The sequence below is a fragment of the Natrix helvetica genome (assembly GCF_964273705.1).
Source record: "Natrix helvetica genome assembly, chromosome: 4".
NCBI lineage: Eukaryota > Metazoa > Chordata > Lepidosauria > Squamata > Natricidae > Natrix > Natrix helvetica.
Genome location: NC_138550.1, coordinates 25,428,077 through 25,452,458, shown reverse-complemented (window position 1 = coordinate 25,452,458; position 24,382 = coordinate 25,428,077). Strand labels below are relative to the sequence as shown.

At 42.2% G+C, this 24,382-nt stretch overlaps 1 protein-coding gene across 10 annotated transcripts in view; it reads right to left on the bottom strand.

The window, feature by feature from the left end:
• BRCA2 (BRCA2 DNA repair associated) overlaps positions 1–24,312 on the bottom strand; it is a 55,036-nt gene extending 30,724 nt beyond the window's left edge. Inside the window, exons 1-8 of one of the 10 annotated variants that reach the window (XM_081951776.1) lie at positions 24,203–24,312; positions 10,204–10,308; positions 8,342–8,587; positions 3,285–3,375; positions 1,453–1,487; positions 1,319–1,359; positions 1,110–1,230; positions 55–110 (exon numbers count right to left, since the gene is read on the bottom strand). In XM_081951776.1, the coding sequence (XP_081807902.1) occupies positions 55–110; positions 1,110–1,230; positions 1,319–1,359; positions 1,453–1,487; positions 3,285–3,375; positions 8,342–8,587; positions 10,204–10,282 (669 nt within the window). In that variant the 5' untranslated portion in view covers positions 10,283–10,308; positions 24,203–24,312. The other 9 variants (XM_081951775.1, XM_081951779.1, XM_081951770.1 and 6 more) reach the window with 9 other exon arrangements.
• Positions 24,313–24,382: the final 70 nt, after the last annotated feature.

The window sequence follows — 24,382 nt, the reverse complement described above, 5'->3', positions numbered from 1 at the left end:
AACTTACATATAAGCTGAAAATTCTAACACCAAAAATGCATATTCTTTACTTACAGTATCAATTATTTCATTATGGATCTTTGTTCCAGAAACTGAATCATTTCTTCTTTCTACAATTCAAACAATATATATTAGTAGTTATTTTATGACTCATTGATGGAAATCAATGTTTTATGTCAAAGTTGTATTTAATGAGCCTTTCTGAGAATTTTATTCCAAAATACAGAACATATTTAATGAAATAAACTGAACAATGAAATATTCTAATAAACTATTGGTGCTTATATTAAGCTTGAACAATGCAACCACTTGCAATGGTTGCAATGAACTAATTATATGATCCAATGTATTTATCTCTTTTAGTTATCTTTTTTCAGTTACTCCTTGAGTTATGTTTGGTCATTTAGTGATTGTTTTAACTTATGACAACCCCCCCCCCCCCCCCCAGCCACATAATTGCATTTTGGGTGCTTGGTAACTGGCTCACTACAGAAGATTATTTGCAGCATCCCACAGTCACATGATTACAATTTTTTTATTTTTTTTGCCAGTTTTACAGTATTTAATTCCTGTTTCTAGCAAAAAAAAATACTGAAAAAATACTGATCATAGTACCAACCTAAGACCACAGTGACTTGTGTTTACAATTCTGGGCTCAATTATAGTCATAAGTCAAGGACTACTTGTAGGAGACCTGTAATTATTCAACTTAACCAAATTTTTAAGAATACATTTGATTTCATATTTATTTATACTCAGCCTTTCATTAAAAACTCAACTCACTGTAGTTCCTCCTATTTCTTTCCACAAAAGCTTTATTAAGTACGCCGAACTGAGATAACTCCAAGTTATCCAGTAAGCAGTGACGTTTTTCCCTTATTATCCTTCACAGTAACCAGGATGTCACACTGATTCTATTTCTACCTCATTAATCATATTGAAAATGAAACAATTATATGGCTAATAATTATCAGCTAATTTCAACAGAACAGTAATTTTAATATCAATTTATGTATTATATTAATTACAATTGCAAAATGTCTTTCTCTTGTAGTTACTCTGTATTTACTGTTGTTTATCCTCACATGTTTCAGTCATATCTTTGTTACCTTCATTACCTATTATGACAGTTGGAGAAAGTGTAGGTGGTGTTGCTAGTGAACTTGTCCAAGACATATCAGGATCTGCTTCTGCTCCCAAGCTCTCAGAAATGCATTTCTGTGTCTGAACCTAAAATATAATGAACAACTGTTTAATCACAGACACATAAACACACATATAGTATTCTCATAATTAAAATATTTTTGAATAAAATTACCTCAAAAATCTTGGGTGTTTGTAATAAACTTTCACTTAGTACTGAAAATATGAAAGAACGTATTCTTAGAATGAGCATATATTTATAAACTAATACAACTTTCAGTGCAATAGATAAAAGACTTTAATATTTACCATATTTATTATTTTGTTTTTCTTGTATGACCGGACTGAAATATAAAGGGAAAAAGTAGTTATTTAAATCAAAAGCATCCTTAAACACAATTTTAATTTCTATAACTTCATAAAATATAATGAACAATGTTCATATATCCAGCGCATCTAAACAATGTGTATCTTTTTAAAGTCAATATGGATATTCTGAGAGATCCTGATTCTATAGCACTAATGAAGCTAAGTACAGTGTTTAAGTAGTCACTTTAATTTCTCCAAAAGGCAACAATAACTATTATATAATGATATTTTATATCATAGTTTGAAGGTAATTATTTTCTTATCTCTCTGCAGAAATATATTTACCTATCAGAATTTATCTTTAGGAAAATTTACATATCGTAAGTATCACAAGGGTATGCTATGCACCATATATACTTCTTAGTTGGTGGGATGTGGGCAATAGTATACTGGCTTGCAAAGAAATCTCTGGAGCACCTGCACTAGAGCAACAGTGTGGTAATATTAGGTTTTGATTGCACTTATTTTGATCTGAACATGTCCAAACTGATTAATACTGTTCTTAATAATGGTGAATGTGACATGGCCATGATTAAAATTAGTAACCTAGTGTAATTCTTTTCCATTTACCAAACTGGTAGGTAAAAGCCTCAATTGTTCAAATCTGCGATCTAGAATACATGGGTCCATGTGCTGACAGATATAACATTTGAAGAAAAATGTATGTATAAGGGGTTCAGAGGTTGAAATAGGGTGACCTGAATGAAGGTGAACTGAGATGATCTTGTAAAGTTAAGACAAATATAAGTTGGGGAAATGAAGATGTAAATTTAACTATAAATGAAAAGGCTAAAATGTATGAATCCATGACATCTAGACTGTTCTTGATGTGTATGAAAGTAGAAATTCAGTAATAGCTGTTACTATTCAACACATTGTGATTAAAAATGAGCAAGAATGAGTTTGCGAACAATTGTAGAACATTCTAAATGAAAACCTCTGTTTGGTAACGTAAATGAAATACAGATAGAATAGAATGTATGGAGTAATGCTAGAGTAGGCAAAAAGATGGTAGAATAAAAAGTGAAATCTGAAAATAGGTTCATATAGGAAGATGATTGCTTAAAAAAAGGAAATATGTTGTATCAAGAGAATTAGGTAGTCAGAAAATATATATTTAAAGAAGAGAAAATTAAAATAAGCAGAAAAATGCAGAATGATTTTGCTGGAAACATTTTTAATAAGAGAAAAACACTAAACAATATCCCCCAGCAGAATGAAAACTATTAAAAATAAAAGTATTGAAATTGTTTTGGGCGAAACTAATAGTGGAATATAAGAATATGTTCCTGCCCTTTTTGTTGGATGAAGAGGAAAAAGCAGAAAATTGAGTTGGAACTGGTATGATTCTTAGAAATGTCTAGGGTATTTCTTACGCTTCCAGAAAATGTATCCACATCAATGTCACTACACTCATTTCAATATACCAAATAGTTAAACAGCTAAAGTCTGAGGCACTTGTTGACATGTTGAGTCAATCTGGTATAGCAGTGAGCCAATTTGCTAGTTTGGTTGGTTAAGGGTGTCAGACTAGAAACCAAGAGACTGAATTTTAGTCTTTCCTCAGATGCAAAGCCAGCTGAGTGATTTTTAGCCAATTAGCCCTAAAAGGCAACAAATGATTCCAAGAAATCATCATGGATATGCCCAAACATTGTGATATCATTTTGCTTCAAAGACAAATTTAGCTGTAACAATGGAATTCTTTTTTGTGTTGCTATAGAAAGATCTATATCTGCATCAGCATTCATAGATAAATAAATAAGATGCACCTTGCAATAACACAGGAACTAGAAAGATTCATTCCTTCATTTGATTCATCCACTTGTGTTCTCAGTCTAGGCATTTCACTAAAAGTTTTACCTGTATCAAAGAAATGTAAGAAAAAAAACCTTTCACTACTAGATAATTCATTTGTCTCTACATTTGTCTAATTAAATCTTGAAGGCTACAGGAAGTAAGTTTGTTATCTAATCATTTTTTAACCATTTAAACCATTTCTAGTCCCTTTTAACAGTTAAATCAATTTAATATGCATACAGGATCTAATAATCCAGGATCTCGTTCAGCCAAAAATGAAGAGTTATTCCTTCGCCTTAAGGCTTTTGGGATTTTAGCTATGTAAATTTATGGCATTCTTGAGAATTAAAACTGCTTATAGAAATGAGATCCTGTCACAAATATTATGTGTATGTTGTATTTTTTTTTGGTCTTTGACCATAAAATTAAATACTTTTTTTACCAGAAGTAGCAAAACCCATTTGGTTAACTAAAACTTACAAATTTATGAGAAAAAGTACTGAAGTTAAATATTTGATAGTAATAATTACTAGATTTTATTTATTTATAAAATTTATAGGCTATCCATCTTACCTCAAGTTAATATCCATCTAGATCAGTGATGGCTAATCTTTTTCTAAAGGTGTGCCAAAATTATACCCGCGCATGACCCCCCCTCCTTGCGCATGCGTGCACGACCTCCTTCCTGAACCCTGGGAAGGCCGCAAACGGCCGCCCAGGCCGTCTGGAAGGCCGAAAATCAGCTGGAGCTGAGGACTGCCATGCCGACAAATCTGTGTCCCATGTGCCATAGGTTCACCATCACGGATCTAGAATCTGTTTTTCCTTTAAGATATCAAAATAGTAAACACTGGGATCTCTATTCTTTTTATTTATCCTCCAAACTCCACTCTTATGGGTTAGGTTCACTTGAGAAATAGTAATTGAATGAGTTAAGTGAACTGCACAGAGAGAATGGGATTTAAATATGGGTCTACCCAGTCAGTACCAGTCATTAGTTGCACATTGGCTTGGTTACTCTAAATTTGTTGTCAATTCCTTCTTATTGGTGGGAATTACCATTTTTAGTAACTTAAAGAATTCAGAGAACATAAGACATTAAATCTATGAAACATAATTTACAGAGATTTTACAGATCTATATTTTAAATAAAGTAAGTGAATATAAAAGATAAAGGTAAATATTTTCTTGTGCAGTCGTGTCTGATGCTAGGGCAAGATACTCACCTGTTTCTTGGCCAAGGGAGCCAGCTTTTTCCTAAGACATTTTCTGTGGTTATGTGGCCAGCATGGCTACATGGCATGGGCGCACAGAGCACTGTTACCTTTTCACTGAACTGGTGCCTATTAATCTACTTGCATTTGTATGCTTTTGAACTGTTAGATGGGCAGGAGGTGGGGCAGGAACAGGAACTCACCCTGTGGTGTGATGCTCATGTTAACCCAGGCTGTCAGCTTTCCAGTTGACAAGCTCAGCATCTTTAACTAAGCCATTTCTCCCCAAGTGAATAGTAATGATTAATAAAACATATGAAGAAGATTCTAACAATACAGATGCTAAATATCATTTAACAAACCATTACAATATGTTGAAAATGCTTCAGAAATTAAAGTTGAGTACTAATTAGGGATATGGAACATTTAGTGATTCAGAAATAAATTTCAAATAATTCAATTTTCTCCTGACTATGCCATTCCAAGCACAATTGCAATTTACAGAAGTCATTTGAACCAATGTTCCAGATGTGGTATTCTAAAGGATCTGGCTTATCCCTGTCACTATTGTTTTTCTGGCCAGACTGCCCCTGAAATAACTCAATGTTTCCTAGTTCAAAGGATTTTTGAAATTATCAACCACTGTAAAAAGAGAAAGGTTTTGAAGAAAACAAAAATGTTCTGTTCCTAGATCAATTAATTTTGCCTTCAAGATACAAGCAAAAGTTGAAATACAGATTACCAAATACATACTAGATATCCAAGATGAAATCTGGTCTATACACTATAACAGCGATGGCGAACCTTTTTTGGCTCGCGTGCCATGGGGGGGGAAGCGCAGGGGGGGTTGTGTGTGGGTATGCTGCACCCATAATGCAATGTGTGACCCCCCCAGTGTGCATGCGTGCATGAGAGGCGCCCCCCCTTTTTTGCATGCTTTTTTCGCCCTCCCCAGGCTCGAGGCTTTATAGGAGCCTGGGGAGGGCAAAAACAGCCTCCCCTGCCCCCTTGGAGGCCCTCCGGAGGCTTCAGGGACCTTCAGGAGGTGTGCGGAGGGTATAAAATGACCCTATGAGCAAACTGGAAGTCAGAGGAATTTGGGAAATATCTGCAGGATAAAATCGCTCAAATCCGGAGGGAATGGGTCCCTTTCAGTGGGCTAGGGGAGACGCCCGAGGCGAGTCTTGAGAGACCACTCTGGGAGGAGTTTGACTCGGTTGCCATTGAGGATTTGGACGGGTTACGTGGGCGACTGCGACCTACCACATGTTTATTGGACCCGTGTCCCTCCTGGCTTGTACTGGCATCCTGGGAAGTTACACGCGACTGGCTCCTGGGACTAGTGAATGCGTTGGGCGAGGGGTCTCTTCCGGCCGCCTTGAAAGAGGCGGTTGTGAGACCCTTACTCAAGAAGCCTTCCCTGGACCCAACGGAGCTAGCCAATTATCGTCCTGTCTCCAACCTTCCCTTTTTAGCGAAGGTTGTAGAGAGTGTGGTGGCCCAACAGTTCCCACGTCACCTGGAGGAAAATGATTATCTAGACCCGCGCCAGTCCAGCTTCCGACCCGGGCACAGCACGGAGACGGCCTTGGTCGCGTTGGTTGATGATCTCTGGAGGGCCAGAGATAGGGGTTGTTCCTCTATCCTGGTCCTATTAGATCTCTCAGCGGCTTTTGATACCATCGACCATGGTATCCTTTTGCACCAGCTAGAGGGGCTGGGGGTTAGGGGCACCGTTCTACGGTGGTTCGGCTCCTACCTCTCCGACCGGACGCAATGTGTGTTGGCAGGGGAGCAGAGGTCGACCCTGAGCCCCCTCACTTGTGGGGTGCCACAGGGGTCGGTCCTCTCGCCTCTCCTGTTCAACACATATATGAAGCCGCTGGGCGAGATCATCTGTGGTTTTGGGGTGGGATATCATCTGTACGCTGATGATACGCAGCTGTACATTTCCATCCCGAACCACCCCAACGAGGCCGTCGAACTGATGTCCCGGTGTTTGGAAGCCGTACGGGTCTGGATGGGTGACAACAGACTCAAACTCAACCCCTCCAAGACGGAGTGGCTGTGGCTTCCGGCCCCCCGGTTCAACCAGTTGCTTCCATCTCTGGCCATCGGGGGCGAGCAACTGGCCCCCATGGAGCGGGCGCGCAATTTGGGCGTCCTCCTGGATGCCTGGCTGTCCATGGATGACCATGTAACAGCCGTGGCAAGGGGGGCGTTCCACCAGGTTCGCCTGGTGCACCAATTGCGCCCCCTATTGGACCGGTTTACCTTACGCACAGTCACCCATGCGCTGGTGACGTCCCGCCTAGACTACTGCAATGCTCTCTACATGGGGCTTCCCTTGAGATGCACTCGAAGACTACAGTTGGTCCAGAATGCGGCCGCGCGGGTGATTATGGGGAGTACTAGATACTCCCATATAACACCTCTCCTGCGCGAGCTGCATTGGCTTCCTGTGGTCTATCGGGTGCGTTTCAAGGTTTTGATTACCATCTTCAAAGCGCTCCATGGCACAGGACCTAGCTACCTGCGGGATCGCATCCTGCCCCATACATCCCTACGACCAATCCGCTCTCACAGAGAGGGACTTCTCCGGGTGCCGTCCACTAAACAATGCCAGAGGGCGACACCCAGGAGTAGGGCCTTCTCTGTGATGGGCCCAGCCCTTTGGAATGACCTCCCCCTCGACATTAGGATTACCTCCGATCTCCGCTCCTTCCGTTCAAAACTCAAGACCCACCTTTTTCAATTATCTGGCCTGGCTCAAGCATAGTTCCATCTTATTCCTCCTGACAGTCTTTTTAAATTAGTAATTTTAAACTGGGGTATTTTAATTTCTAATTTCATAATTTCATTATTATTATTTTATGTATTGTAATGGTTGTTACCTCCTCCGTGTAATGTAATGTAATATATATATGTGTTTTATTTATTGTACGCCGCCCCGAGTCCCTTGTGGAGAGGGAGCGGCTAACAAATCAAATAAATTGAAATTGAAATTGCTCGTAGGGTTGGTTTAAACTCTCCGGGGGCTTCAGGGCCTTCAGGTGGCTTCCCTGAAGCCTCCGGAGGACTATAAAGGACCCTACGAGCAAACCAGAACTTCCAGTTTGCTTATAGGGTTGGTTTAAGCCCTCCGGAGGCTTCAGGGAAGCCTCCTGAAGGTCCCTAAGCCTCCGGAGGGCTTAAACCGACCCTATGAGCAAACCAGAAGTCCCTTATCGAACTTCCGGTTTGCCCATAGGGCCAGTTTTTTGTGCTCCGAAGGCTTCAGAGAAGCTCCTGAAGCCTCCGGAGGGCCTCCGGTGGGGGGAGCTCTTTTCGCCCTCCCCAGGCTCCTATAAAGCCTCTGGAGCCTGGGGAGGGTGAAAAATGGGTTTAAAAAAAGCTGAACTCAGCTGGCCCTGACAGGGCAACGCCTCGCATGCCCTGACAAATGGCTCCGCGTGCCACAGGTGGCCACTAGGTTCGTCATAAGTTCACCATCCCGGCACTATAAATTCAGAAGTGGCTGAAATTGTCTTCTATTCTATTTTTTCATGCTTTTATGGAAATGGGGCGAAAGGTGTTCTTTTATAATCATCAACCCAATATTTCTATTTTATACAACACAGTGTTTGAACTGACACCTACTATCCCCCAAATTAGTCACTTTTCTAGTTGTGGACCTTTATGTAGCCAGAAAAGTACAATTTCCACAGAAGAGGTATCTGCATTGTAACATTTCATTTTCATACTACATCCATTTTGTAAATGCTTTACGTACAAAAATGTTTACAATTTTGGTTACATATTATTTCTTATCTTACCTGTTTCTTCACTGGACTGAGCTGATTTTTCTGCAGGAGAAGTAAATGTTTTTAAATTTTTATTCCGGTCTTTAAAAATCATGGGAGTTGATACTGATGAGTTATTAATAGACAACTTCCCTTTTGGGGTTTTGAAAGTATTTTGATCCATAGTTTTGTATAAAGGGTCTTCTGTTATTTTCACATCAAAAGGTGGAGCTTCTGAACTGAGTTCTTCAAACCAATTGAGACTTATTGGTCCTAGGTCTAACAAAAGCAGTCAATACATTATTTAATGTATGTTTCAAGTTATTACTTTAACATTAATTAAATTAACATTAATAGTTATTAATGATTATTACTACAGATTAATAATTGGTTCCATTAAATTACTAAATATTACTTTCATCAGATTATTTTGCAGGATCTAATCTGAGTCGGTCATTGGGACCAGAGGTTTTGTCTTCTGAACTTTCAGAATCATGATGGAGCCCATCCTCAGGGAGAAATACCCTGAGGATGAGCTCCAGCATGAGTTTGAAAACTTGGAAGACAAAACCTCTGGTCCTGGTGACCGACCCAGTTTGGATCCTCCAGCATCATGCTAGACAGGTATATTCACCTTCATTCGTATTTTTTTTACACAATTACTGATGTAGGTTAGTTTTTTAAAAATACAGTATAACACTAAATTTTTAAATAAATATGAACTAACATCAAATATTACTACTACTATAGATATTTTTCTAATAGGCAGGACATCCTATGGAGAATATCTTTTCTCACTTACTTTAAAGGCAGAGTTCAAACTACTCAGAAATTCTTTCTGTGGGTCTTTTCCCATATCAGCTGCTCAGTCACCTTGAACCATGAGATGGGTGGCAAATAAATGTAATGAAAATATTTGGCTCTGCCTTGCTTTGGAGAATATGAATGTCTATTAGCCATGTGACCAAGATTTGCTTACAAGCTAAAAACTCTTTATCAGGTGACTCTTTTGTAAACAACTAACTGCAAGCTTCTCTGTTATCAGCAAAAAGATTCACCTCCATGCCAATCACTGGAAGTTTTTAGAAGGAGAAACGAAGCCTCCAGGCTAAGGTATATGTTAGTTCCAATTGGGAAACAGCTCAATTGCTGAAGTTGTTGTAATCCTATCCTTTCCTTCTCAATAAAACTTGCTAAGGATTTATAATAATATATTAATAATTATGGTTCATTACACATTAATTGTATTATTTATAGTAACAGACAACAACAGAAAAGAGTGAAAAAACATGAGAACCTGGCAGTAGCTACAATTAAATATGCACATTTTCATCTTAATTGTATAACAATCTGCCTAAGTTTTCATTAAGCTCTGTTTTTGACTTGTCAGTCTGAAACTGGGGAAGCAGCTATCCCCTCGGACCAGGAATATTAAAATAATTTCAATCTTGTCTCCAGAGCAAGTAGGAAAGAATATCCACTGTAAGAAACATTGTATCACCCATAGAAAATGAACTTGCAATGTACTATTTACAAAGGTAAGTCTCATATTTCAAGGAAAAAGTTTCATATAGGCTGTCCTCAACTTACAATTTGTTCAGCAACTGTTCAGAGCACAATGGTACTGAATTAAGGGACTTACAACATGTACCAAAATTTGGTTAAAATTTGGGCGCTTGGCACTCTATCCGTACTTACAACCACAAGAGCGCTGTAACTCCCACCATTTATGCCCTTTTGGTCCTCGGTGTCTCCCCGCTGACTTTTGCTGTTTTCCTCTCTCCCACTACTGCTGAGGCACACCTGGCCTGGCTGCTGTGCTGTATGGTACTGGTTTCATGCAAAGAAAAAGGGATACACTCCCCTACCAAAAGCAGCTTGAATTGAAATAGTACCTGATTCACTGTGTTGTGTTTTGAATATTTCAAACAAAGATGGTTTCTTCGCAGATATATCAACATTTTTCTTTTCCATTGCACTGCTAATACAATTAAGAAAGTCTGCAAAATAAAGTGTTTTCAAAATTATATTGGTAATTTATCATATTTGACAGAAATTCTATTTTTCTTCTATGGTCACAGCGCTAACATCATGAATGAACCAATAAATTTATAAAATAAAGCCCCATAATTTATAACTTATATAAAAATACCAGATGAATTTATTTTGACAAATTATGAGGTCTGGTTGAAGCATAGGAGTCTCTTAAATAGAATCAAAAGACTAAAAACCGATTATAGGATTTTGCAATTTCTGACTAATTCCTTTAATTGTTTGGCAAGAGAGTCAAGACAAAATATAATCAATGAAAACTGCTGGCAGTCTTTGGTGTGTGATGACTATAGTAGTAGATCTTTAAAGAAAATTAAGCCAGACTTTTAATTTAAATTGATATGTTGTTTCAAAAAGACCGTTGGCTTACCTAAACGGTTGTTCTCTGGGCTCTGCGGGAGAGTCCAAGCATGGGTTAACACAGTCTATCTGCCTAGGACTGAGTGAATTTTTCTTTGACCACGCCTCCCTTTGCCTCATTGAGATCAGTTTAAAAACAAAGAAGTATCTGTTGCGGGACACCCGTGCCATAGCCAATTGAAAAATAAGAGTTTTGAACACCTCAGAAGACCCCGGGTGGGTTTGGACTCTCCTGCAGCGCCCAAAGAACGACCGTTCAGGTAAGCCAATGGTCTTTCTCCTGTGCGCTGCTTGGAGAATCCAAGCATGGGACATACCCAAGCTATTGTGTCCCAGGGTGGGAAGTGTCCAGATTGTCGAGAGCCTCAGAAACGTTTTGTAAAACCCTTCTTCCAAAGGAGGCTTCGGCTGAGGCAAAGGTGTCAATTTTATAATTTCTAATGAATGCTGTGGGAGAAGCCCACATAGCCGCTCTACAAATGTCAATAATGGACGCTTGGGTCGCCCATGCTGCTGAAGTGGCAGCACTCCTCGTGGAGTGTGCTGTCACATGACCTGGCATGGCCCTACCCTGATGTTCATAGACCATCTTGATGCAGGCCCGCAACCAACACCCAATGGTGGAAGATGACACCTTGCGGCCCAGTGGCCCAGGATGAAATGATACAAAGAAGGATTTGGAACATCTAAAGTCCTTAGTCCTCTTAACATAAATGCTGACAGCTTGTCTCACGTCCAATGTATGCCAAGTACGCTCCTTGGGATGCGTAGGTCTTGGACAAAAGTTGGGAAGAATCACTTCCTGGGCTCTATGAAAGTGAGTGTTTACTTTAGGGATGAATGTGGGGTCGAGCCTCAAGATGACTCTATCAGAATGTATCATACATAGCTCTTCCCTGACGGAAAAAGCCACAAGCTCTGAAACCCTTCGAGCGGATGTAATCGCCATTAGAAAGGCAGTCTTAAGAGTCAGATGATGAAGACTCGCCGTTTGAATCGGCTCGAAGGGTGCGTTCATCAGGGCTCGCAGAACAAATGGCAAATTCCAAGAAGGATAACGGTGAACAGTATGAGGACAGATATTCACCGCGCCCTTCAGGAAGCTCTTGACCTGAGGGTGTTGACTCAGGGGTCGGGAGGAACCCTTAGTGAGGATGGTGGACAAGGCAGCGACCTGGAGATGGAGTGTGTTGGGTGCCAGGCCTCTGTCCAATCCTTCCTGAAGGAAGTCTAGCAGTTGTGGTATTGAAGCAGAAATGTGTCTTATGCCACGTCCCTTGCACCAGGCTGAAAAGGCGACCCATGTCGCTTTATATATTTTTGTAGTAGAAGGTCTTCTGGATGCTTGAATAGTCTTGATGACCTTGTCAGAAAGATTCAGGTTCCTCAGGAGTTCCCCCTCAAGTGCCAGACGGCTAATTGGAGCCACTGGGGATCCGGATGGCAGATGACCCCCTGGCTGAGGGAGATCTGCTCCTGAGGAATCCTCCATGGTCTCTGGATGGAGGGGCTGACAAGGTCTGCGTACCAGGACCTCCTGGGCAATGTGGTGCCACTAGAAGGATCTCTGCTTCCTCCGCTAGCAGTTTGGCTACTACGTGCGGAATAAGTGGGAGAGGGGGAAATGCGTAGAGCAGTCCTGAGGGCCACTTGCACCTCAGAGCATCCGTCCCCTCGGCCTGGGGAGAGTGGTAACGGGAAAAGAACCTTGGCAGGTGTGTGTTGGTGAGAGTAGCGAATAGGTCTACTTGCGGTTGGCCGAATCTCCGAACGATCTGTTGGAATAGTTCTGGGTGCAGACGCCACTCGGAGTTTCGATTGTCTGCTGGCTCAGCCAGTCTGCCTTCATGTTGCTTGTCCCGGAGATGTGGCCCGCTCTGATACTAGATGGCGTTCCGCCCACCTGCCCAGAAACTCCGCCTCTGTCATGAGTCTCCTGGAGTGGGTGCCGCCCTGCCGGTTTAAGTGAGCCTTTGTTGCTACGTTGTCTGTTAGTAACAGTACATGGCGGCCCACAATCTGTGTTGAAAACCGTCGTAGGGCGAGCTGGGCAGCTCTCAGCTCCAGCCAGTTTATGCTGTGAGCTGCCTCCCTCTGTATCCATCTGCCCTGTGTCAGCTGACCCTGACAATGTGCCCCCCATCAGTGGCTGGCATCTGAGGTCACCACGATTCTTTCGGGCTCCTTGAACTGGCATCCCTTCTCTACTGCTGCTGTTCGCCACCAATTGAGGGAGCGAATCACCTTCTGTGGCAGACGGACTTGTCTCGGAGAGTTGCTGTCTTTTGACCTCTGCATTGGCAGGAGGAACCACTGTAGTTCCCTGGCATGAAGACGTGCCCAGGGAACTACCTTTAGGCAGGAGATCATGATGCTGAGAAGCTGCGAAAGTTTGATGATCGGCACTGACCTGAACTGCCGGCACTGATGTACTCTACTCCTGAGGTTGCGCAGACGGTCTGGGGACAGGAACACCTGGCAAGAAACCGAGTCTATGATGGTGCTGGATCCGTGTGGTCGGCTTAAGATGGCTCTTCTTCCGGTTCACTGAGAAGCTGTGTTGTTGCAAGGTTGGTTTGGTCACCCGAACATCTCGTCGGGCCTGGTTGTGGCTTGAGGATTGAATGATGATGTCGTCTAGGTAACATTCCAGACGAATCAGACGGGACCGGAGGTGGGCCGCAACAGCTGCAAGAAGCTTTGTGAAGGTCCTGGGTGCAGACGAGAGGCCGAAGGGGAGAGCCCTGTACTGGTAATGGCTCCCGTCGTAGTGGAACCGCAGGAACCTCCTGTGCGCTGCATGAATGGGTACGTGCAGGTAAGCCTCTTTTAAGTCTATGGAGGTGAGCAGGTCTCCTTGTCTTATGCAATCCAGGATGGAGTGGAGGGATTGCATCTTGAATCGCTTGTAGGCCAGATGCTGATTCAGGCGCTTCAGATCCAAGATGGCCCTCCACCTCCCTGAGCTTTTCGGGACCAGGAAAAGAATGGAAGAAAATCCCTGCTTTTCCTGATCCTTCGGTATGGGTTATAGGGCCCTTATTTGGAGAAGGTGGCAAATCTCTGCCTGCATGAGGGATCTCTTTAGGGGATTCTTGGGAGTTGAACAACGAATGAATGTCCATTGGGGAAACGACAGAAATTCTAAGACTAGACCCCTCCTGACTGTGTTGAGAACCCACGAGTCTGTGGTGATTTCCACCCACTTCTCGGCATAAAGTTGCAGCCGACCCCCTATGGGAGGGACGCGGTGATGGTCACTTGCCTCATCAAAATTGGTGGAGGTTGGAACCGCCACGAAATGGCTTCCAAAAGGAATGCTGTTGTTGCCTACCCCGTGTTCCGAAGGAATTCCTATCTTGACCCCTGTCACCTGTCTGAGAGTAGGGTCTATGGTAGGAAGAAGAGGTGGACGCCTGAGCGGACTCCTGTGTTCGAAAGGACAGTTTTCTAAATGAACTGGAGTTTTTCTGCTCATTTTTCTTCAAAGTGGCCGGAAGGACCTTCTGTTTGTCCTTCGTCTCAATCACAAATTTGTCCAGAGCATCCCCAAAAAACTGTCCCCCTTTGAAGGGAGCAGAAGCAAGCTTCCACTTTGCCTTCATGTTCACCTGCCACCAGCAGGCAGCGCGAATTTACGTTGGATGCCAATGCCCGGGATGCGAATTTCGCTGCATTCAGTGAGGCGTCGGCCGAATACTCCACTGCAGTAATAATTTTACTGAGATCGTGATGCCACCAGGATCCCTCAGAGGGAGGTTTGGATCTCAGTTGTCTCAGCCAGAGGAGGGAGGCCCTGGTGAAAAACGAGGCAGATGTGGATGCCCTGATGGCCCAGGTGGCCGCCTGATGCGCCTTATGACAGGCTTTCTTGGATCTTTTGTCTTCTGCTTTGAGACTGTCCAGTAGGCCCGCTGGCAGGTTCGAATTGAAAGTCAAGACCACCGGGGCATCCACCTCAGGTAACTTCAAAATATCCTCCATCCTAGTCTCTACAGAATACAAGGATTTATCCCCACCGCTAGGATTGGTCAAGGTACCGGGCTGTGCCCATTGTCTTTGGACAACATCCATGAATAAATCTGGAACTGGAATCAGCTCCTGAGTAGGGGCATTCTCCTTGAACAGACCTTCTTTGGGGTCCTTAGAGGAGAAGGATGGTACGGTCATATTCTTAGGAGTAGACCCTAGCTCGGTGGATGCTTTGGCATTGTGCAGGATGACCTTAAACAAGGATGGCTTGAACAACCCAGTGAAGGTGGGCTTATCGGGAGGAAGATCCTCATCCTCAGATAATTCAAATTCCTCGGCCTCCTCCTCCTCCCAGACGGATTCCTCTGTGGCAACCGAGGTGCCATGAGAGGCTGGGGCCTGGTCCCTGACCTGAACTGGGGGCGGTCTTGATTTAGATGTACCTGCCGCGCGGGCATCTTTCTGCCTGATCCCCTTGGCTATGCCCTGGGAGATGGCTTGGGCAATCACTTCCTTCATCTCTGCGGACAGGGCTGGGCTTTTATCCTCCCTGGGTCGAGCCCTTGATGGAGCGATCCGGCCCCCGTTTCCACCCGAGCCAGTTCCCTCCTCCTCTGGGAGGATGCCCTGAAAGGGTTCCAGCTCCTCTCTGAGGGACGAACTGGGTGATTCAGGGTAGCCCCAGGAGGCATCGGGGGAAGACTCCCACGATTCCTCCCCAATTAATGAGAGAGACCTGTTCCCCTGAGGCGAACCAGATTCTCTCTCCTCCATCTGGCCAGAGGGTGGACATGGCAATGAATCCATCTGCTCAGGGGATTTGTTCTGCCTTTGGGCCTATTGGAGTTTGTGCTCCACAGGATTACGCTTCCGGGTTCCCTCCCTGGGTTTATCCTTATTTCCTGAGGGTCCCAGGGAGGCCTTCCTTGTAGTGCCCTTTCCTCCCTTCCCCCCTTTGGGTGGAGGATCTAGCCTACTGCGTTTGGAGGAGGGCCCTGCCTGCACCTCCGAACCTCCATCTGCCATGATGATCTGCAGAAGCCTGGATGGTGTAGATGCTTGAAGCATAGGTGGTAATGAAGTAGTAGACAGGCACCAGGCGCGAGCCAGCCGGCTACGGAACGCCCGCAGATCAACGTCTGAGATGAGGGATGCCCGTTGGTCAAAACCCTCCTCAGGCCACCCTCAAGGTCCCTGAGTGGTCGGTGCGGGAAGGTAGACTTTTCCGGCGTTCTGGACAAAGCCAAATGCTTCCTGGCGGCGATCTGCAGCTGAGGGGCTTAAGCGCAACCTCACGTATCTTCCCGCGGCTCCAAACGTCTCTATGTAAATTAGTCACTTTAAAATGGCCTCCGCTGTGTGCCGCCGCTCATAGAGTCCAAGATGACAGCAACCAGCAAAAAGCATGCAAAATGCTTTAAAATGGCTGCTGCGCTTGCTGGCTGAGGAGAAACCACCGACACTGCCGGAGCTCTCAAGCACTCCGGGTGGCGCTATTAACAACAACAGCTGGGGAAAAAGGGACAGGAAGCTTCCCGCTGCCCACTTGCTCGCTGGCAGCCGCCTGACAAGCAACTCCCTTGTTCTCACTCTGCGTGCGACCAGCAGCTCACTGGAACCTGGCAGCCCTCTCAGCAATTCAAAAGGTACAAGTTTTTTTCTTTGAGCTTTGTCCACCTATATCTATCTAAAGAGAGTTCTATACAAAAATAAAAAAGCGAGATAATTCTCTATGCACAATTTGGAGAGTCCAATCTATCAGACCTAGAACTGAGGAGCTCCCCAACATTAGTCCTAATGGGCAGACTGAGTTTTTAAACTGATCTCAATGAGGCAAAGGGAGACGTGGTCAAAGAAAAATTCACTCAGTCCTAGGGCAGATAGACTGTTTAACTCATGCTTGGACTCTCCAAGCAACGCACAGAAGAATGGTTGGTTTATAAGGCTCATTATTCTTATGTAGAATTGTAACATGTTTTTAAGTATGTAACTTCTATCAATACGTACTGCCACAACAAATCCAAAAATATAGAACAAAAATCCTGCAATTACAAGTCTTTTATAGAAACAAACTGCCTGAAAACAATGATATTACAGAAATAAGCTACATCCTACACTTGATAATAATACTGTAATTTTTCAGACACTGAATGATAAGGTATGCAATCAATAAATCTGAAGTAGATTTTTACAATCAACAAAAAATCTAGACAATGATGCTAATGTGGAAACCAACTCCCGCAACATTCTCAGATTGTACCTACATCTATATCAACAGCTGCAATAAAGGCCCCAACAGTATACTAAAGAAGTTTGAAGAGCCTTTTAATAGGTGTTTCTTCTAATGGAATATATGCTACCAGCCACTAGCAATGCTCCTACCCCTCTGGGTTTTGTCAGGTCAAATGGTGCAAACTTTTTGTAAAAGAATTAAGGGTAACAGGTTTAAGATCAGATCACTTTTCCAAATAAAAAAATGCTATTTTAGAACAAAAAAAATTAAGGCAAAATTGAGCAAAAGATTCCTGAACTTGGATACATTACAACCAGGTTATCACATGTCAACAAACATGTTTTCAATACAATTGTTAATTGATAAAGGTACTTATAAATCTTTCCTACATGCAACCTGCATCTGGATAACCAACCTACCTTCCATTCCATTCTCTCCCCTCATCTCATTTCAATATAAAGCCAATTCCAGTTTATCAACTCTGCAAAAGTGAGTTGTTACTCAGATAAGCTTTTGATAAAATGTGTTTGTCAGAAAGGTGACATCAGACTGGCAAAGGAAATGAATGTGGATGGAATAGAGTTCCTCATATTAATTAAACTAGTAACAAATAGTCAGGATTTAACATATACTTAAAACCTTGTGAACTATCTTGAATTTTTAATATTTCTGCATATGACCAAAATGTGATCTGATGTCCAAACAAGTCCTTAAATTAGATAACAAACAAATTAGAGAAGTGTCAAAAACATTATACTTGTTCATTTATTGAGGAAAATGATCCAAAGCTACTGTTTCTATGTGGCAAGAATATGTGAACCTCTGGGATTATCAATTCATTTGAAGGGGAAACTAGCATCATCAGATGTTTCAGTTAGTGGGATGATAACCAGGTATGAATGTGGGAGGTCCTTTCTTATTTAAAGAATGAAAATGTGGGATCTTTGCAACACAAGCATGTAAGAAGTGTGTCATGGCTTGAACAAAGGAGACTTCTGACAACCTCTGTCAGGTGCCAGGAAGACTGTGTACAAATGGAATGATATCCATTTAACTTAACCCCATTGTTATTTTCCCCAGAAGTGATCAACAGACCAAGGGCATACCAAGGGCAAGGTTCATAATGCTCTGGGAGAACCTCAGGATAATGTCAAAGAAACCAAAGTTTCTTGCCTATCTTGAATTGGTGAATGTCAGGACTCATGAGACCACCATTAAGAAAATACTGAACAACAATGGTATGCATGGTAGGGCTGCAAAGAGAAAGTGATTAATCTTTTAAAAAATGCTGCCCATCTATAGTTTATGAAATACCATTTGCATAAGCCAAACAGTTATTAGAAGAAAATTCTGTGGATGGATGAGACTAAAAGAGAACTTTTGGCTTAAATAAAAAGATGTTTGGTGAAAGGCAACATTGCATTCCAGCATAAGAACTTTATCACATCTGTGAAACATGATCGTAACAGTACAGGTAGTACTATTCAAAGTTAAAATGGCACTGAAAAAAGTGACATGACCAGTTTTCACATGGCTGTTGTAGCATCCCCATAGTCATGTGATCAAACTTCATACACTTGGAAATTGATTCATAATTGTGAGGGTTGCAATATCCCAGGGTCCCGTGAGCTCCTTTTACTATATTCTGACAAGCAAAGTCAATGGGGAAGTCAGATGCACTTAACAATTTATCTAATTTAACAACTACTGTGATTCACTTAATAACTGTGGAAAGGGCAAACTCACTTAACAAATGTTTCTCTTAGTGAGTTGAGGTCTACCTGTAATATGGTTTAGGACTGATCACAAGAGCTTGCTATTTTAGATGGAACTATGAATTCTGAACTGTACTCAAAAATAATTGTGCTAAAAAAAAGGTTTTTGGCATGGCCAATAAAAATACGTTAAGGGATCTAAGCAAGGAGTTCATGAGAGGAAGCCCACCAACATCCCCGAGTTAAACTTATTCTCTGAGGAGGAATGAACTGAAATTTTTCCAGCTTGTTTGCAGACTTGATCAACAGTTACTGGAAATGTTTAATTGGTTATGGCTGTCCAAAGAGGGCCCATCAGTTACTAAAAGCAAACATTTACATTTTTACACATACAAAAATGAAGGTCTGAAATTTTCTCATGTTTTAGGTTTATATTTATGCAGAAACATTGAAAATTCAAAAGGATTCATAAAAATAGGAATTGCTGTAAATCCCAGCAGATTAAGACAAAACTCTAAAAATAATTATTTATGAGAAATAACTTGGCTGTGACTTGTAACTGGAAATTTGATAGGTTTTTATCTCAGCATTATTATTTTATAGGTATCTCAAGGCAGCAAACATCCAATACTTCCTCTTCCTGTTTTTCCCACAGCAACAAGCCTGTGAGTTGTGTTGGATTGAGTGTGTCCCTCAGGTGTCTTACGTACCTAAGGCAGGACTAGAATTCAATCTCCTGGTTTCTAGGCTAGTATCTTAACCACTATATCAAACCTGATATTGGAAATGGTATAGCTAAAAGAAAACCAGAAAAAATGACATTAAAATTATCAAATTTAATGTCCAATTACATTGTGATGGAAGGATCTGTAGTAGCTACTTAACCACTGAAATTTACAAAGTGTAAAAAAAACAATGGCAATTGGGGGAAAATTGGAAGTTGGAAAAATGTTTCAAATATCAAAATGTTTTTGATATATATTTGCTGATACTTGTATTCCAACCTAGATTAAAAAAATCCCATTCTATGGAAGTATTTGTATTTTCTAAAATTAGAATCAATGTTCCATCACGGTATTTCATCATTCCCTGTACAAAACAATTATGGGGAATGAAGTAGATACCTCTCCCACCTCCATATTCGCTAACTAGGTTCTAAGAACATAAGCCTGTACAAAACAGGGAGGCTGAATCCAATTGGACAAATTTGCAAGCCTACTCAACAGCCTATGCCTCTGATTTTGCTGCTTAAAAGTGCATTTCTTCACAAAGCAGGAAATTAGACTTGAATTATTTAGCCTATTTAGCCTATCAATCCTATCATTGTTAAGCTGCATCCTAATATATTTACCTGGAAGTAAATCCTTCTATTTACATAAGATCTACAAGTAAAAAAGTATCCAATGGGGCTTGCCATGACTACCCAAGGTTTGCAGGACTAAGTGGGCCCCAGTTTGATGAAATACCCCTATCAGCTGTGCTAGCACAACACAGAGCACTAATTTTACTATATGACCAGCTGGCATAAGCATACAGCCATATATGTATTTTTGTTTAAGTCTGTATTTGACCTACAGTAAAGCTATGATCCAATATTTTCTATTTCTAGACAGTTGGGAATATTGAATTCAAGTACTAATTTAAGGTACTCTGAGTTACTGGCATAAATATTAGGTTTGTCCACCACCTTAACTATCCAGTATAATCATTTTAGAACTAGTTGGTCTACTCTACTCTAGTGGTTAAGGCATCAAGCTATAAATCAGAAGCAGGCAAGTTTCAGTCTTGCCTGGAGCATGAAGCCTTAAGCTGCTTCAGTCCTAGAAAGCAGGCAACAGACTATATCAGGGGTCTCCAACCTTGGCAACTTTAAGACTTGTGGACCTCTGGGAGTTGAAGTCCACAAGTCTTAAAGTTGCCAAGGTTGGAGACCCTTGGCCTATATCACTTTTGAACAATCTTGCCAAGACAGCTGCAGGGACTCGTCCAGACAGTCGACAGGAGTAAAAAAAAACTGACTGGGAGGCACTGAAATCTTTATGCTCATGTTTACTGAACAGTAACAGAGTTGGAAGGAACCTTGGAGGTCACCTAGTCCAACCCGCTACTCACGCAGGAGATCTGTACTAGGGATTCGAACCGCCGAACTGCCAACCTTTCTGATCGACAAGCCAAATAAATGATCCAACGGGACGCACCGTCAGCGTCCCTTTCCCTCACCCCGCACCATCCCAGCTCTCAAGCCCTGGAAGAAAACCCGACCCGTCTTCCACACTCACACACGTTTCACCTCAGTGTCTCTCTTCATGGGACAGCGAGTTTCTTCTGAGCTAAGAAGAACCTCAGAAGAGCAGCCCTGCGGAAACGTAGTTGAGGGCAAAAAAATAATAATCAACGGGCGCCTGGTTCCAAGTCACCTCAGAAACAACTTCCTCTGAAAAGACAAAAAGCGGCGCCAAAACCCCGCCGACGCATGCGCAGTTTCAGAAAGGGTGGAAAGCAATCATTTCCTCACAGCTGATCCACTCACAATCCGGAGGTTTTTCGTACATACCGATCGCCCTACAAGGAAATGAAATAGGTCTCCCGCTGGGAACGGTGGATCCCAGCTCTTGCCTCCGTTTTTCACTGGCAATGAAGGGCCGAAACTAAGAGACGAGCCAGCGGGTAGACTGTAATGGTTTAATCCTGCCGCACTCAAAGGATCATGGAACTTGTGGTTTTTTTCTTTTACAAAAAGAGAATTGGCCCGTTCTCGCTCACGAGTTTAAGTAGGTTTAAAGTATGCCTCAAGCCACGGAATTCTGATAGTTCTGAGACCGGCACGTAGTTTCATTTTCCCCCCCAGGACTCAGGACCTGTTAAGATTCTTCCTCCCACCCCACTCCAAAGCTGCAAATTATCCCATTGAAATATACTCACTTCTTTTAGTTACCGTGCATTAAATACAACAATGAAAATCTGAACCTGCAAATGTGTTGTGAAAAAAAGATTACATTTTACAGAATTAACTGATTTTTTATTTATATTCTGCCTTTCTTCCAAAAGTTCAAGACCCAAAGAGCATTCCCTTTTCCATTTTCTCCCCACGGTTGGTTGTCCCAAAGGTGCTTTTCCAAAAGGCAATTGAACTTCCTTGATTTTTTCTTAAAAGCATTTCGCTTCAGTTCTGAAGAACCTTATAGTTTAGTTTATAGTTTATTTAATTTATAGACCGCCCCCTCTCCCCATAGGGACTCGGGGCGGTGTACAGACCATTCATAATCAAAACAACAGAAAATAACATAAGACATAGAGCAGAAACAACACATACACACTGTCTGTATATAAAATCCCAAAACCAATTTAAATACTTAAAAAACAATTTTAAAATACGTTTAAAACCCCAATATAAAATTTAAAAAGCCATCCAGGAAAGTTTGTAATAGATGTTAAATACAGTTACGATTATAATTATAATTAGGCCAGACCAGCTACTCGAAACAGGTGGGTCTTGAGTTTCTTGCGGAAGGAGCGGAGATCAGAGGTGGTTCTAATATGGGGGGGGAGGTCGTTCCAGAGGGTTGGGCCCATCACAGAGAAGGCCCTACTCCTAGGCACCGCCCGCCCGCACTGTTTAGCGGATGGTACCCGGAGGAGGCCCTCTCTGTGAGAGCGGATTGGTCGCAGGGATGTATGGGGTAGAATGCGATCCCGCAAATAACTAGGTCCCGAGCCATGGCTTTGAAGATGACGATCAACACCTTGAAATGCACCCGAAAGGCCACAGGTAGCCAGTGCAGCTCGCGCAGGAAAGGTGTTACATGGGAGTACCTAGTACTCCCCATAATAACCCGCGCGGCTGCATTCTGGACCAGCTGGAGCCTTCGGGTGCATCTCAAGGGGAGCCCCATGTAGAGAGCGTTACAGTAATCAAGGCGAGAAGTCACTAGGGCATGGGTGACTGTGCAAAGGGCGTCCCGCTCCAGTAAGGGACGCAATTGGCGCATCAGGCGAACCTGGTGGAACGCCCCCCTAGCCACGGCCGTCACATGATCATCTAGCGACAGCCGGGAATCTAGGAGGATGCCCAAATTGCGTACCCTATCGACTGGGGGCAGTTGTTCCCCCCCAATGGCCAGAGATGGAACGCATTGGCTAAAGCGGGGCGCCGGTAGCCACAGCCACTCCGTCTTGGCAGGGTTGAGTTTGAGTCTGTTGTCGCCCATCCAGACCCGCACGGCTTCCAGACACCGGGACATCACCTCGACGGCTTCGTTGGGGTGGTTCGGAATGAGAAGCCAAACGTTTTCAAGGGGAAAAAAACCCAAGGAAGTCCAGTTGCCTTTTAGAAAAGCACCTTTGGGACAACCACCACCTGGATAATTGAAAATCTTTAGACACTCTGAAGTTAGTTTTACTGTGTATGATTAGTTCAAAGTCACTGGTATGCTTTTGGGCTTGAATCTAGATGGGTTGCATATAAAGACTCACACACATTTTTATGTTCATGTGACAAATTCATACAAATTAGGCTAAGCCACAGTATGATTTTATTTTACATATTGTGTAAAGTCTGAAGTCATATTAAAACAACATATATTAACAACATATATTAAAACTTAAAGCTCTGCACCATAAACCTAATTAACAAATTGCAATGTTTAAGCTAAAACCAAACATCACATTAAGAGTTAGTGTATTGCATGAACAATGAGCCATTTGTGGTTTATTCTGGCTTAGTACACTATATTAACATAGTTAATTGGGATTTCCTCAGTAAAATCAGAAGTTGGGACCTTCAACATGATGGCCTCCACAATATGCCTCATCATTGTATGTTTTTAAAGCTTGCTTTAATTTAAACAGTTAAATATAAAGTTAACATATTACTAACCAATGTCAATCATAAAATTCCACAAAGCCTTTTAGAACATGCATATATTCCAGAAAAAATGTTAAAAATACACATGAAAGTAAACAAACCAATGCTACTTGAATTATGCTCGCTTGTTTAAAAGATTAACAGAACCATCCAGAGTGGTTAGTGCTGAACGATCTAGCCAGGTTGCTTTCTGGCAAATGGGGGATTAGTTGGATTGAGACAAACAGAGACCCCTTAGTTTTACTGCATTGAGTCAAATTGCCTGGATTCACAGAGTATATTAAATAATTTAACTCTATTGTTTGGATTTCCATAGCACACTAAATCACATTTTGACCAAGAGAACCAGTGCTGTTTGGGTAACTATGTTTGTAAAGACTATGGTGCTATATTGCAACTGAGCCAATGTTAGATAGTTATTGAATTGCATCTCCAAAATTCAGTTGATATCAATGTACTACCTTGGAGTAAATGTTTCCACTCCCTAATACTTAGGTACGATTTAATTTTCGGTAAAGTAACTCTTTATCTTCAAAGGATCTGCTGAATCCTGTTGTAGTTTCATCTTTCCAGTTACAACCAACTCAATCCAACACCTGTCCGATCCATCATGAAAAGTTCTTGGTTGCAAACATTTAGGGGAAGCGCTTTATAAAAGCAAACTCACATTGTTGTTAGCGCGTCCAAAAAAAAAGAACCTGTTAACTCCGCACAACTCCGGTGCGTAAATTTCCAGCGTACTTTACGATCGACTTAGTCAGTGCAACTGTTCCTTAATTAAGGAAGAGGGTTTAATGCTTTTAGCCAGTAGTAATGAGCACTAATTGCAACCGGCATTCCTAGTGCCGATAAAAGCGAGGGAGGCAGGAAGCCTCCCC